Here is a 14,753-nt window from a genome sequence, read left to right as displayed (position 1 = left end):
TAACTCAAACGGTAGATGATTGGTACAAGGAAATTGAACAGAGGAAGATTATTGGAGTTGTTTTACTGGATTTTTCTGCAGCTTTTGATATCTTGGATTATGATTTGTTATTGGAAAAATTAAAATGTTATGGGTTTTCTTCTACTGCTTTATTATGGGTTAATAGTTACCTTAGTGAAAGAAAACAGATAGTTTACTTTAATGGAAGTCAGCCAGATGTTAAACATGTGAAGCAGGGAGTGCCTCAAGGAAGTTGCCTTGGACCTGTATTCTGTTTTTACAAATGATTTTCCTTTAGTATTGAAAAGGGCTCATATTTCAATGTATGCGGACGATTCAACAATCTATTTAGCTGAAACAACAATTGGTGATTCAAATACTAACCTAAGTCAAGAAATGAAGTTGGTCTTAGATTGGATTAATGGTAATAAACTTATCGTAAATGTGTCTAAGACAACTAGTATGGTAATTGGAACAAATCATTCTCAGCACTCAATTCCAAGTCTTGATCTTAATATACAAAACGTGTTAATTAAACAGGTTGATGAAAGTAAATTATTGGGAGTTATTACTGATAATAAACTATCATGGGAAAAACAAATACAGAGATCAGTAGCAAAAATGTGTAATATTTTGTCAGTGATCAGAAGATGTGCAAAATATTTAACTCAACAAACTATAAACTAAACAGGTAATTCAAGCTTTGTTTTTGTCCCATTTGAATGATTGTGCTGTGGTTTGGTCCAATGCATCACTAGGAAATATCAGAAAACTGCAACTAGTTCAAAATAAAGCAGCACGTGTTGCTCTGTCCTGTGGGTTCAGGACAAATGTCATAAAAATGCATGAGTGTCTGTCTTGGCTTGATGTAAAAAAAAAAAAAAAAAAAGATTATTGTATTTGTTAATTGTTTTTATAAGAAATATAATTACATCTAAGTTTCCACTTATTTTCTACAAAAAGTTATCCTTTAGTTCAGAGACACACAATTATTCAACGAGGTATGCTGGTCATGGTTGTTCTACCTTAGCCAAATCAAAGACATCTGTACAACGTACAGTAATGTATAGAGCTATGAAAGAGTGGAATTCACTCCCAATTTCCATAACAAAACAGGAAAATATTCATAGCTTTAAAATTAAACTAAAAGAATATTATTTAACAAAGAACTTTAGTAATTGATAGTTTTTTCCGATTGTACTGATTGTTTTGAATAGATGATATGAAAAGAGATGTTGTTGTTGATAGTGTATGATAACTGATATGGTCTCTGTATGCATATCTGCTTGTGGACATGGAGGTGAATTTGAAAGGTTCCTATCAAAGGATTAGTATTTCTCATTAAGGGTCAGGGCTTTTTGTAGTGTGACGACAACATTCACTGGATGTGATGACTCAGTATTGGAGCTTGTATTGTGTGTTTTTCTATTGTTTTGTTGTGTTTTTGTTTAGATGTGTGTACTGTCTTGTTGTATTTGTGATATGTGTGTGTGCTTTGTATTGCCGCGTGAAGAATTATGAAGACCCCAGGAAGAATAGCTTCTGCTATGCAAAAGCTAATCTTAATAAAACAAACAAACTCTCAGATGCTGCTGGCTTGCTTTTTACAGTCCTGTTATGTTATCCCCACCACTAGCAGTCCCCATGTTTCTCAGCTCTGCTACCTGTCACACCAGTGCAGACTGACCTCTGGTCTCGCATGATGTGCACTACACACAATGAGTTTGGCAAAAAGAGGAGTGTCTGTACTTTTAGTGGTATTGAAAATCAGGCCATCAGGATTTCTAAATATCCTGGTATACTGTAATATCATTATGCCAGCAAAGCCTAATATCTATAATAGTCAATCAAACTATCATGTTCATCCTATTAATAATACTGACAGGACAAATTAGATTTTTGATAGAAGTATGGTCCCTGTTTTTTTGGGTTTTTTTTTTGCATTTGCGCTGGTGATAGCTGGAGCTATAGGCATAATGTTTTCAGGTTGTCCGCCCATCTGTCGGTCTGTCCATCCCTGAATGTGATATCTCAAAAGGGAACTTCTTCAAATGTGGCACAAACATCCCCTTGGACTCAAACATGGACTGGACACTTTGACCTTGTCTGTCTCATTCTTGTGTACACGATATCTCAGAAACACCTTAAGAGAATTTCTTTTAATTTGGCAAAACTGTCTACTTGGACTCATGGATGAACTGATTAGATCTTGGTGGTCAAAGGTCTAGATCAGTGTGATCTTGCATCTGTCTCATTCCTGTGATGCGATATCTCAAGAACACCTTGAGGGAATTTCTTCAAATTTGACACAAATGTCCACTTGGACTGAAGAATAAACTGGTGGTCGAAGGTCAAAAGTCATGGTAAGTGTGACTCCACAAAACATGTTTTTAGCCATAACTCAAAAATTCTTATGCTAATTATGACAAAACATCACACAAATGTCTAAAAGAAAAACCCAAACACTTCTCTGGCCATTACTCAATGTCATATCTCAGGAACAGAGGGGGAGACATTTGGTCACACACTAAATTGGTGACACTAGTCTTGGGTGTCCACCTTGAAACTGTGCTGATTGCATAGATCTTCTGCTCTGCCAGGGGAAAGATGTGTGTGAAGCATCCATGTTTTCACAGACATGGATCTAAACTCCAAGAGAAACTTGACTGGTGCGCAGAGGCATAAAACTGCCAGGCGATGATTCTAGTTTTCAATAGCTGTGTATGACATCCTCTGTGTGTCTGTCTCTATCCTCTACAGGAACGGCTGCTACTCTCCATTCTTCCAAAGCACATAGCTGATGAGATGCTTCAGGACATGAAGAAAGAGCCAAGCCAGAAAGAGATGCAGCAGTTCAACACCATGTACATGTACAGACACGAAAACGTCAGGTAAGGTGCTGTGTGTCTGTCTGGACCTTTCAACCACCACAGCAGTTTTGTTTTCAGTCCACATGTAACATATATTTTGTCTGGTTGATTGCTTTGATTGTGTATGCAGCAAGAGGCTTTTCAAAGTGGTGTTTAGCTTATTACATGTATCATTGAGAAAGTACCAGAAGCTCCCCAGCACAGTCAGAGACAAGTCAAAGCCAATTAGTTAAGCAAACACAAATATATTTTCATGTTTGTTGACACCTGTAAAAACAAAGGGATGAGGACTAAAAAATTAGAAACTGATATACTGTTGATAGGTTGCATTGCTTGATATTGTACTAATAACCCAATAACAATGCAAAAAGAAAGCTATCTCTATCCATATGGCAGTCTTTTTTTCTTTAAAGAGACAGCCCACCACCCAAAATAGATAAAGCAGTTTTGGTTGACTGAGCTGAACCGAACACAAGATATTGTTTTGCTATCACAAGTCAGACAGTTAAATGGGACAGAAGAGTGCACTAAGGATTTTTTGTTGGTACAGATAGCCACAGATCAACTCTCACAACAACCTCAAACATAAAGAGCTGTGTTGATAAAAAAACAACAAGACAATGATGTGGAGTATACTTCAGCTACTGAAAGAATAGTTTAACAGTTTTTCATGTCTATAGTAAAACAATAGTCAGGTGCCAATATGAACACTGAAACAGGTTTTGCTTACTGGAATCAACCCATAGTCAATCAATAATCAATCCATATTCCTCATTCTTGTGAAAATACAGTACATTCCAAGTTTAGCTTTAACTAATGTTGAGCTTTGGTAATCTGTCTTAAAAAAAAAAGTGTCCCTAAAATCCCCTTTTTTGTGTTTTTATAGGCGGTGTTTCATTAACCCTTTTTAGATAGGAATTGTGCAAATTTGCAGGAAAGCCCAATCAGTCTTTTATCAGCATCTTCTTACTATATAATGACGAAAACTGTCTGTGGGTGTGTGTCTGTGTGTGTCTGTGTGTCTGTTCCACGTTTTTCTCCTCACTGACTTGGTCAATCCATGTGAAATTTGGCACAGTGGTAGAGGGTAATGGGAGGATGGGAATGAAGCAATATTACATCAGTTGGCCAAAGGGGGGCGCTATAGCAACCGATTGAAATTGCAAACTTTGAATGGGCATATCTCATGCCCCGTATGTTGTAGAGACATGAAACTTTGCACAGAGATATGTAGACTTTCCGCCATTTAGAATTTTTTGAAAAACACTTAAAATCGATCTCTTCCTAGGAAGTTTGACCGATCTGCATGAAACTCGGTGAACATAATCTAGGGACCAATATCTAAAGTTCCCTCTTGACAGAAGTTGGAAAACTTACTAAAACTGAGCTTCTATAAGGCAATGAATATTGCAGAGGGCGTGGCTCATCACATGAAGGTGTATAACATTTCAAGGGTTTCACCGATCACCACGCAACTTTGTAGGCATATGACCACACATAATCTGAGGGGACCCCTCCATTATTGACCCGATCAAACAAAATGGGGGTGCTAGAGAGCAAATTTCTTATCTAGGCCTAACCGCCATATCGATTTTTACTAAACTTGGTAGATATGTAGAACAGGACGCCTCAAGGTGGCTGGAGAAATTTAACTCTAATTGACAACTGGGTGGCGCTATAACAACAGAAAAATGGCTAAAATGCGACAGATTGCGGTGGCTGCAATCGTACTATCAGATTCACAAAAACGCTGTCTGAATACATTGCTCTTCTTAATGGGTTCAGTTGACTATTTAATCTGCAATTTCCTATGACCTGACCCAAACATGTGAAACTGTACGTGGGCAACTGTGCACTCAATGGGTATGGACTAGTTGGCAGTATAAAAACAAAACCGGGGAGTGCGGCAAAATACCCCGTACCTACTTTTGTTTATACAGAATACGCCTTTTTCGGGGCAATGGGGGGTGTGAGCAAGTAATAAAATGTGTAGCTCAGCGTGTGACGTAAACAGTGACGTGGGAGGGAAGCCGCGGCTAGTCAGTTCTTTGGCGATTCTCTCGTAAGTCGGCCTGTTCCTCACCGTTCCTGTCATCTGACGGTTAATGGCTTCTTCGTTTGCAAGGGCAAGCAGGCTCCGCAATTCCTTGTCTCCCCAGTTGCTTATCTTTACAGTGTCTGTCAGATTTGCGTTTCCCTCTTGCTATTAGCTGCTCGCAAATTCCTGCTATCAGCTGTTTCCTGCTCCTCCCACAAGTCATCAGCAGCCCCTCCCATTGCGGAAGGCCGCCTCGGTCTGTTTAAACTAAAAGGGTTCTGCCAATATGACTACCCTACGAGGCGGAAAATTGGGCACCTTGGATCAACTCGCCAATCCGGCTTTGTGTGTCTAAACACTCGCAGCTTGCCGGCAAAACGGCCCAACATTTGCGGAAAATCTGGCAGTGTAAAAGGGGCTATTGTTAAGCTGCAGTTGAAGAACAAAAATAGACAATTTTGTATTATAAACATATATATTTAATCTCAGATAAACTTTAGAGGATTGTGGATTTAACTGACACTGAAATCGCTTTAGGAAAGAATCTTTTAATGGGCAGTATGAGCAGGAGGAATGATTACACAAGAGGAAGAAGAAAAAACTGTTTCAGTGTTCATATGGGCACCTAACCTGTTCTTTAAGCCCTGTTTGGACACAAAGAGGATGAGCCAGTTCCAAACAGGAACAGACTAGTGATGTGTATTATTAACCTGTGCCAACAAAGACACAAGCTGAGTTTATTACCTAAAGCATCATCATCCAATAAAGTATGAATGCAAGCAATTACAATCTGAAATACCACCAATTAGACCCATCCCTACAAATGAGTAGTGAAACTCCTGCTAACACGGTGCTATTTTTTATTTGTCAATGATTATTATTATTATTTAAATTGATTCTGTGTTGCTCATTTTCAGGTTCTAATAGCAATTCTTAAGATTAAGCAATTCTTTAAGATCAGAAGAGATTATCTAATTTATACTATAATAGGATCAATATTGACCTATATGAGAAAAGAACATAAAAAGACAGATGACTTAAAAAGTTGTGCTGGCTTCACAGTTACAGTTGATATTCATGCAAATGCCTACAGGACATCATGTCCTTTTGCAAAAGACAAGAGCTGGGCGACGTGGACAAAAATTCATATCTCGGTATTCTCAGGCTGAATGACGATATACAAAATATATGCTGCATGTGTTTTTCCATCACACAGCAGGGCAGGTAAAAGACGTTTACCTGTTGGAGGTGAGCTGTTTGCAGAGGTGCAGTAAGAGCCTGGGCCCAGTATTTCAAAACTTGTAATCTGGATCAGAATAATCCGGATAATGAAATCCTCCTTGTCTCAGTCAGGGATCAAGGTGATCCTGCTGACTTTATCTGGGTATTTCAAAACATTGGCAGGGTGGATCACTTTGATCCCAATCTGACTGGATACGGATTTCCAAATCTCACGACTCCGCCCCCAGATCTGAAACGTTTCCCCTTTGGGGGCGTGGCTTTCAGATTATGACATGTTGTGCGCTGTCTCTATGGCGGACTACTTCACGAAAGGAGCAGTTGGTAGCACAGCTTTCACATCAAAATGTAAATTTACCGTTACCTAATGTGTAGAATTTTTAAGACCATACAAAGGCCACCCGCCATCTGATGTGAGCCAGCTATTTGAATTGTCACCTACTTAAAACGTGGGCGTACCAATCTCTAATTGAGCCGAGGTCATGCTAACGATAGCTAACGCGACTCCATTGACTTGCATGTTAAGTAGCTAGCCGGCTAGCGAGGTAGCTGGCTTTGTTGGTGTATTTTGCGGTCTGTGGCTTAATTTAAAAGGGAATTAATCTTAAGTATGTCATACATGATCTCTTTAAACACCAGCCTGTTCAGAGTTTAACATCATGTTATTGCCAACACAGTGGAGGTTTTTTTTTTTTTTTTTTTACTTTTTTTTATACATGTGTGCAGAGCAGACTGCTGCAGTATTGAAAAAATACACAGTACTAGTATGAATTATGTGGTTCATTCAGAATTGGCAGAGGACTGAGTTGTTGTCCATGTGCTTATTATGTTAATCTCTGTGTTGTTTCTTGCACTCTCTGTAAAGAAAATAATGTGCTATACAAATAAATTTGCTTTGCATTGCATTTCCTTGCCTTTGTCTGACCACAAACATATGTTGGATGTTTTGGTACAAACAAGTTACAATGTTAGGTAAAACTAGATATTGAGAAATAGGTCTGTATTTGTTACTCTTATTTACAGCAGTTTCAGGAGGTATGGCCAATATAAAATACAATATTTTACAATATTTTTCTATGCTTGAAATTACTTACAACTAAAACACTAATTTAGATTAAGTGTAATGAACATCTTGAGTATCAATATCTAGGAGAAGTGGAGCTGAGACCTTGTCAAATCCGCCTCTGAGGTGGGATCCAAATAATCCTGAAATTTGGTATCAGATTGATCCAGATATTTGCCTTAACTTTTGAAATACCCAAATGCAACCTTTATCTGGATTAAAGGGAGGATTGAATCACTAGATCTGAATCCTGATCCTCAGGATCAGGATCCTCTTGATCTGTGTTGAAATACCCACTTTTCAGATCAGATCAGGATTTAATCCAATCCGGCCAGGATAATCCTATCAGATCACTTTGAAATACTGGGCCCTGTTGACTGCAGCTCTAAATCTAACATCTCACTGTGGCTGTTTCTGATTTTACTCCCTGTGATATTATTAGACTTGCCTTTATTGCAGAAAAGACATTAACTAAGGTCTGCTAATTCAGTAATAAACACATTTAATTTTCCCTAGATTCTTCACAATAAAAGTCCCCCATTATTTTGTAATGTAAAAACTTTTATTGTGAAGCACCAAAATTCAAATAAACACAAGAAGTTTGTGCTCTAGAGAAAGGATCAGCACTCAGTGAATAACCTCCTAAGCCCTATGATAAGCTATTATGGCAAGGCTTAACTATACAGACCAGTGAGCAGTGATAACTAACATGTCTTTGGGGTCATCAGGTGGGAACCTCCTTTCACCAGTGTGTCGTGTAGTTGGTCCCACGACACCTCCAGGAGGCTAGACAATGATCTCTGGTGTCCCAGAGACACTCCCCTAATGCCAGGTCTCACTGCTCCCCGCACCAACCCAACAGTCTCCTTTACCTTACTTACACTTGGCTTTCTCAGCCCAAACAGCACTGCCACCTTCAACAAACCCAGGCTCCGTACATGCGAGCTCCAGGTAGTGACAGTGCCGATACTACCTATCCTAGCACATTCACCATACTCTATTTCACACGTTACATAGCATAACTCCAATATAAGCTAAAGTTAAAGGAGATAGAGAAGATAAACTAACAAGATCAGCAAACACACTCACCTTGCAGCATGGTCTCAAACAAAAGGGATTCAAATAGGCCACCCCCACACTTAAATAACCTTCCTCTTCCTGGATTTCCTCCTGAGAGGACTGATTGGTGGATCTCTGCACCTGATCTCAAGGAGTTATGTACCCTGCTTAGTAGTTCCCCCTGCTGGCCCCCAACTGACATTATTCCTCCTCATTCAAATCCAGTTACTAGCTCTGGCTGCTTCATCTGACATTTCCTTCACTGTCTTCCTCAAACTCTGTCCCCGCCCTCTTAGTTCCCCCAGGAGCGAGACAGCTGATCTTGCTATGAATCCCCTACACCCCACTTCCACTGGACAAATCCTAGTTTTCCGTCCTTGCTGCTCAGCCTCTGCTCCTAAAATAAGGAAAAGTTGAGTTTTTGAGCACAAACTTCACACACCCTCTGATACGGTTGATAGCAAACATGAAACTGTAAAATAAAGCAAATATCTAAATTAAAAACACAGGAGAGAAGCTAAACTCCAAACCACAGAGATTCAGTTAGAAGCTACAAAAGTACTGGACACACAAGACTTTTAAAGACACCTTTCTCTCTGGTCTCCTGCAGACAGAGGTGAGTTCAGTGTCACAACCCACAGGGTTGTTTGAGGGGGAGAAGCGGGGTCATTGGGGGTAGCCTGCTGCAGACAAGACGTCACCACGACCCACTTGAGGGAGGGCGGCCCAGCTTCATCTCTGGTACAGCTTGGCAAGGCACCGCACATCTTAACTGGAAATGGAAATTGTCACGGCCAAAAGTTAGAGTGGAAAAGGCCAATAGTATTGTACATGGGCTACTGCAGTCATTTAGTTCATCTCACACGCTAATTTAACGTAGCACATGCAAAATATAGACTGATGTTGCACTGTAGACTAATGGTGCGTTCCAGGCAGGCTTTTGAACTCGTAAGTCACGACTTCAAGTCACGAGTTACGACTTTGTAGCGTTCCAGGAAAGTTACGGCAAACTGCCAGTTACTTCCTGTTTAACGTTGAACATGGCGAACCGTTTTTGTGCTTCCCCATTACTTCTGTCGCCAAAGGTGCCTGCTCTTTGCTCATTTGAGCAAAACGGAGGAGGAGAAACAGCGCATAGGTCACAGATGCTATTGTACTTTTTATTTTATGTTATCTATGTGTTTGGAAACGTATTATTCTTGAAAAACCAGCTGTTAGAGCGGCTGCCAATAATGCGTTAACATTAGGGTTATTTTATGTCTATTTCTCACCATGTATCACCTGCATCAACACTGCATCCATAGGGCTGCCATTGTTGTTTAGAGGAGTAAGGTAATTGGTTTAGAGGGCTGTGTGATGTCAGAAAGCGTAACTGGGAGTACATCGATCTGGTACGAGTTCACGGGTGGGAAGTTACGGGTTTGACTGCCGTTCCAGTGCACTTTCACGGGTTACAGGTTGTGAAAACACGAGTTACGGGTTGCCTGGAACGCACCATAAGACAGACAGTGTTTCTCAAAGTCAGGGATCCTTCCTTTGTAGGATGAGTCCTTCCAAGGAAGCATCCTCCAGAGGCAAGGCAAGAGTCCTTCCTAGCATTCAGTGAACACACACTGGAACAGGCTAATGAGTGTACCCAGGTGTACGTCATTAACCCTCAGCAGACTGGGGCTTCAGGGTACTGTGATGATTTTGGTGATAATTTGTCTAATGTTGTTGTACAATTTTAAACAAATGTAGCAGTATTTTCAGAGTCACATGACTTTTAGGGAGAATAGATTTCTGGATCATACTTAAGAGTAAGTGGAGTAATGAAGTAAAGACAACAGCTGAAAAAAGTACTAAATTATAATTTACAGTATATAGACTCGCACACAGACTCACACTGTGATTCCTAAGTGTTCCATATTTTAAGTGTGTATGACCACACACTCAGCTACAAAACCATGAACAGCGGATCTGATCTAATGAGCCTTGCTGCTCTGAAACAACTGACCCGCTGCCTGTACATGATACTGCTGTGTAATCTTCTGAAATATGTTTCAAAACAAATGAGTGATTCTTTGACCTTCAAGATATACTGTGGCTGTTCTCATTACGTTTCCCCTGAAAAATACACCAATTTGAAGCTGACAGAATGAAAGCAATTGTCATGTTGTTATCATGTGAATTGTGGTGGGAGGAGGGGAGGTGGACACTAAGCGCTCCGTCTCTGCTGTAAATGATTGTGATTTTATGTTTTATCTAAATCACGTGATTTTAAAAATCTCATTCTTCAGCAGTGGACACATTGGAAAGCTTAAATGATGAGGTTTCTGTTAATATTTTTTCACACTTGTATGATAAAAACTCCTTGAGATATTAACCAAACAAATGACATATTTATCAAAGTCCTGCTGAGCTCCGCAGGCGCAGATTTCATTGAAGAGGCCCCGTCCTCACTTCCAGCAAATCATGTGCAAAGCATTCTGGGGATTTTATACCCACTGAGGACACACATGCATCCTTGGAATTTCTCTGAAAGAAGGACTCAGTCCTTCGTAGAATTCGATGGATCCCTGACAATGGAACAGAGCAGAATTTGGTGACATAGCATCATTGAAATTCAGCCATTTAAGGATCCTTCCTTGACTTTGAGAAACACCCAGAGAACTGCTGGAGAACTTGTGAGTAAGTGAGTGGGGTGGAGCTGTGGGAAGAGTGTGAGAGATTAGAGATGCACACTGGTTACTTATGTGATGCAGCTTGATTCTATATTAATTTGAATGGTATTGTCAAAAGCTATATCTTGCTTAAAAATATATAGATACATGGTCATTTCATCGCCCAGCCCTAATCTGAACCCAGTTTTCCAAAGGTTTTGTGCTTAAGTGACTAATAGGAACAACATTTTTTGAAATTGGCCCAGTATTGCGCGAGAGCATTAGCGAAACAGGCTGCAATGTCAACACTCAGGATGTGTTCACACCATCAATATACGTCCATTAAAAGTGATCTTTTTTTCCACTGACATGCTCAGATAGTTCTATGTGTCTGAAAAGATACATATAAAATTTGCTGGTTCTAAACATGCTTAAATTACTGTTTATTTTAATGCAGTCTGGCTAATTTGGGGATGGCAATTTGAAAGATCATCCAAACAGTGTTAGATTGTGCAGCCACTGGTAAAAAAGTTGTGAGCCCCCAAGGACCAGTGCTAATGGGGTTGCGTAACATTAGTGCTGCTACCTTCTCAAAATTATGCATTGGATTCAGTAAAACATGCTAGTCCCACGTCTTAGCATTAATGGCAATAGGGTAGTGATATTGCGGTAAGTTTTATTAATAATATCTGTAGTTAATGTAATTTTGTCTTCCACTAGGCAATTCATTCAGATAGAAGTTATCTGGGAATGACACTTGGAGCCAGTCGTCCAGTCTTTTGTGAAATATGTACAAAAATCTAATCTGATTCAGTTTTATATTTGATGTAGTGTTCATTTTAAAGCTTCAGGAAATACTATATAAGACATGACAACTTGACATTAGAATGTGAGTTTAAAAACCACGCTCTACCATCATTTCAGACTGGGGGAAAGGATGATCATTCCCCCCAACTATGAGTAGACAGCGATTGTTTTGAGTGACACCCAGTATTGTTCCCAACATTTTTGGTGTCCCCCCGTGAGGCCTACTAGTATAATTACCAACAGTTGTATCTGTGCACACCTACTTGTGCTCCAAAAGGATGTGGCTGCGGTCACCTTTTTATTTTAGTTTTTCCCACAAAACAGCACATGTGTTTATACTGTCTGAAGTGGTAAACTGAGTACTACATGTGCCAACGGCATCATAAACAATACAGACTAATGCACACATATATGACATAACTTGTTGCTGAATTCATGTTACAAGAATGACTGATAGTTTGACTCAGGTCGTGTCTAGGCAACTTAGAGTGTGCAGCGAGGAAACATGGCTGGCTGGTGGTGGGGTTGTGTGTGGGACTTACCTCTAAACAGCAACAGCGGTGAGCTCGGACGAGGCTCCCCAAGAGCGGCCAACCCAGCCGATGTTGTGGCAGACATATTGTTCAAATTTTTATCAAAGTGTTGTTCACAACAAATAACAAAACACAAAACTGGAGGTAGTCGGCAGTCAGGTTCACAGAGCGAAAACCCAGGTGCTGTCCCCAGGTCTCTCGGTGGTGCATTCCCCCCACTCTCTCTGAAGACGCTCATTATCACACCTGGACCACTGAGTTAATTGATAAGCCCCGCCCACTACCAGCCAGCCAGATGAGAAGGAAGTAATATGTGTGTCTACCAAGAGCCTACAGCTCAACCTAACACTAATGCACACATATATGACATGACTTATTGTTGCTGAATTCAAAGGTTTTTTCTCTGTCAACACTTGAAACCGAGAAAGGATGAAATCAAAAGTTTATCACAATATGTCCACCAGCTGCTGTGGAATTATTAGATGATAAAGATTCAGTATCATACCTGCTGCCTCCTATGCTGCCTGCACTCCACTTTAGTGAGCTTCCCCACCATTATCACTAAGTTAACAAACAGAGTGTAGTCATTCTAGGGCTTGGCAATATAACGACTATGTACGACATATCGGTGTATTTTTACATTTAGACAACACTGTTTATATTGTTAAAGGGTCAAGTTGTGTTACATAACACGTACCAGTATGCAACTCTCCTCTCTCACACTCTCCACACAGCTCTGCCCCACTTACTCACAAGTTCTCCAGCAACACTAAGAGAAATACAAAGCTGCTACTCCATTTAATGGTTTAATTAGTTTACAGTACGACATCGGTCTATATGTTGCATGTGTTACACTAAATCAGTCTGTGAGATGAATGAAATTACTGCAGTAGCATATGTGCTACTGCAGTAGCACACGTGCAATCCAGCGCTGCACTGTTTGTTTGTGTGTGACGTGGACGATAGCGTGTTGCCATTTTTCTTGGTAGTTGTAGTCTAATGTGTGACATTTAGACAGAGCCTGGATGCAGGGGACAGTTCTGTTTCAAAAAAATGCAGCGATAACACAGACATTTCATATACAAGACGTATATAATGAAGACAAAGTGTCTGTTGATCCTTCCCTCCCTCTGCCTCTCTGTTGATTCTGTGTGCATAAATAAGATTAATAGACTAACTAAAAAAATATATTTAAACCATTTTCCAGCACAGGATTCTTTCGAAAGGCCATGGAAAGCAACTTGTTAACTTTCCCCACAAAGATTTTTAATTATTCCAAACTACAGTGGATTTAGGCCTACTTGATACTTTTATAGTCATGTTACAGTTTTGTGGCCTTTGCTGCAAACATACAGCCCTGCTATTTATTTTCTGTCATTTTTCATTTACATGTTGTTCAGCTGTATATTTTCAAAGAGGGAGAAAATCCGTCTTTGCATTTTATTTTGATTACAGTTTGTGTTTCTAAAAGTGATATGTCAAATGTGGCATTGACTTGCAACTGAACATGTAGTCCATTTTGTAGAAATTATGATATTGTGTATTGCCAGTCAGCCTGAAAATACCGTGATATGATTTTTTTCCCCATTTGGCCCACCCAAAGTCAATCGAAATTCACAGTTTTTATGCCTCTGAGCCAGCGATAGCTATAGCTGTAGGTATTATGTTTACGGGTTGTTCGTCCGTCCGTCCGTCCGTCCGTCCGTCTGTCCATCCATCCCCTTTTTCGTTAATGTGATATCTTAGAAACACCTCAAGGGAATTTCTTCAAATTTGGAACAAATGACCACTTGGACTCAAAAACGACCTGATTGGATTTTGAGGGTCATAGGTCATGGTCGTGACCTCATCTGTCTCATTCTTGTGAATGCTACATCTCAAAATGTCTGAGGGATTTTTTTTTTCAAATTTGGCACAGTTTTTCTCAGACTCAAGGATGATCTGGTTAGATTTAGGTGCTCAAAGGTCAGAAGTCAAAGTCACTGTGACCTTGCATCCATCTCATTCTTGAGAATGTAATATCCCAGGAATACTTTGAGAGAATCTCTTCAAATTTGGCACGAACATCCACTTTGAGTCAAAGATTAACTGATATGAATGTGGTGGTCGAAGGTCAAAGTTCAAAGTCACTGTGATGTTGTCTGATACATTCTTGTGAATGTACTATCTCAAAAATACCTGAAGGGAATTTCTTCAAATTTGGCACAAACATCCACTTGGACTCAAGGATGAACTGATTGGACTTTAGTGGTCAAAGGTCACTGTGACCTTACATCAGTCTCCTTTTCATTTCATGAATTTCATGATCTCTCCAAGGAAGTTTTGTCAAATTGGGAACAAATGTTCACGTGGACTCAAGAATGAAGTGATTAGAATTTGGTGGTCAAAGGTCAAGGATGCTGTGACCCCACAGAACATGTCTTTGGCCATAATTGAGGAATTCGTATGCTGATTATGACAAAATAGCTCACAAATGTCAAATTGGATATAAAGAAGTGATGA

The 14,753-nt window shown here is 39.9% G+C and overlaps 1 protein-coding gene across 5 annotated transcripts in view; it reads left to right on the top strand.

The window, feature by feature from the left end:
- Window positions 1-14,753, top strand: part of adcy3a (adenylate cyclase 3a) — a 120,183-nt gene that overhangs the window by 29,400 nt on the left and 76,030 nt on the right. For all 5 annotated transcript variants that reach the window (XM_049583121.1, XM_049583122.1, XM_049583123.1 and 2 more), the window contains exon 4: window positions 2,761-2,891. In XM_049583121.1, the coding sequence (XP_049439078.1) occupies window positions 2,761-2,891 (131 nt within the window). The remainder of the gene's footprint in view (window positions 1-2,760; window positions 2,892-14,753) is intronic.

Source organism: Epinephelus fuscoguttatus, linkage group LG8, assembly GCF_011397635.1.
Source record: "Epinephelus fuscoguttatus linkage group LG8, E.fuscoguttatus.final_Chr_v1".
Lineage (NCBI taxonomy): Eukaryota > Metazoa > Chordata > Actinopteri > Perciformes > Serranidae > Epinephelus > Epinephelus fuscoguttatus.
Note: the sequence above shows the minus strand (reverse complement) of the source record. Positions and strands in the feature narration are given on the sequence as shown.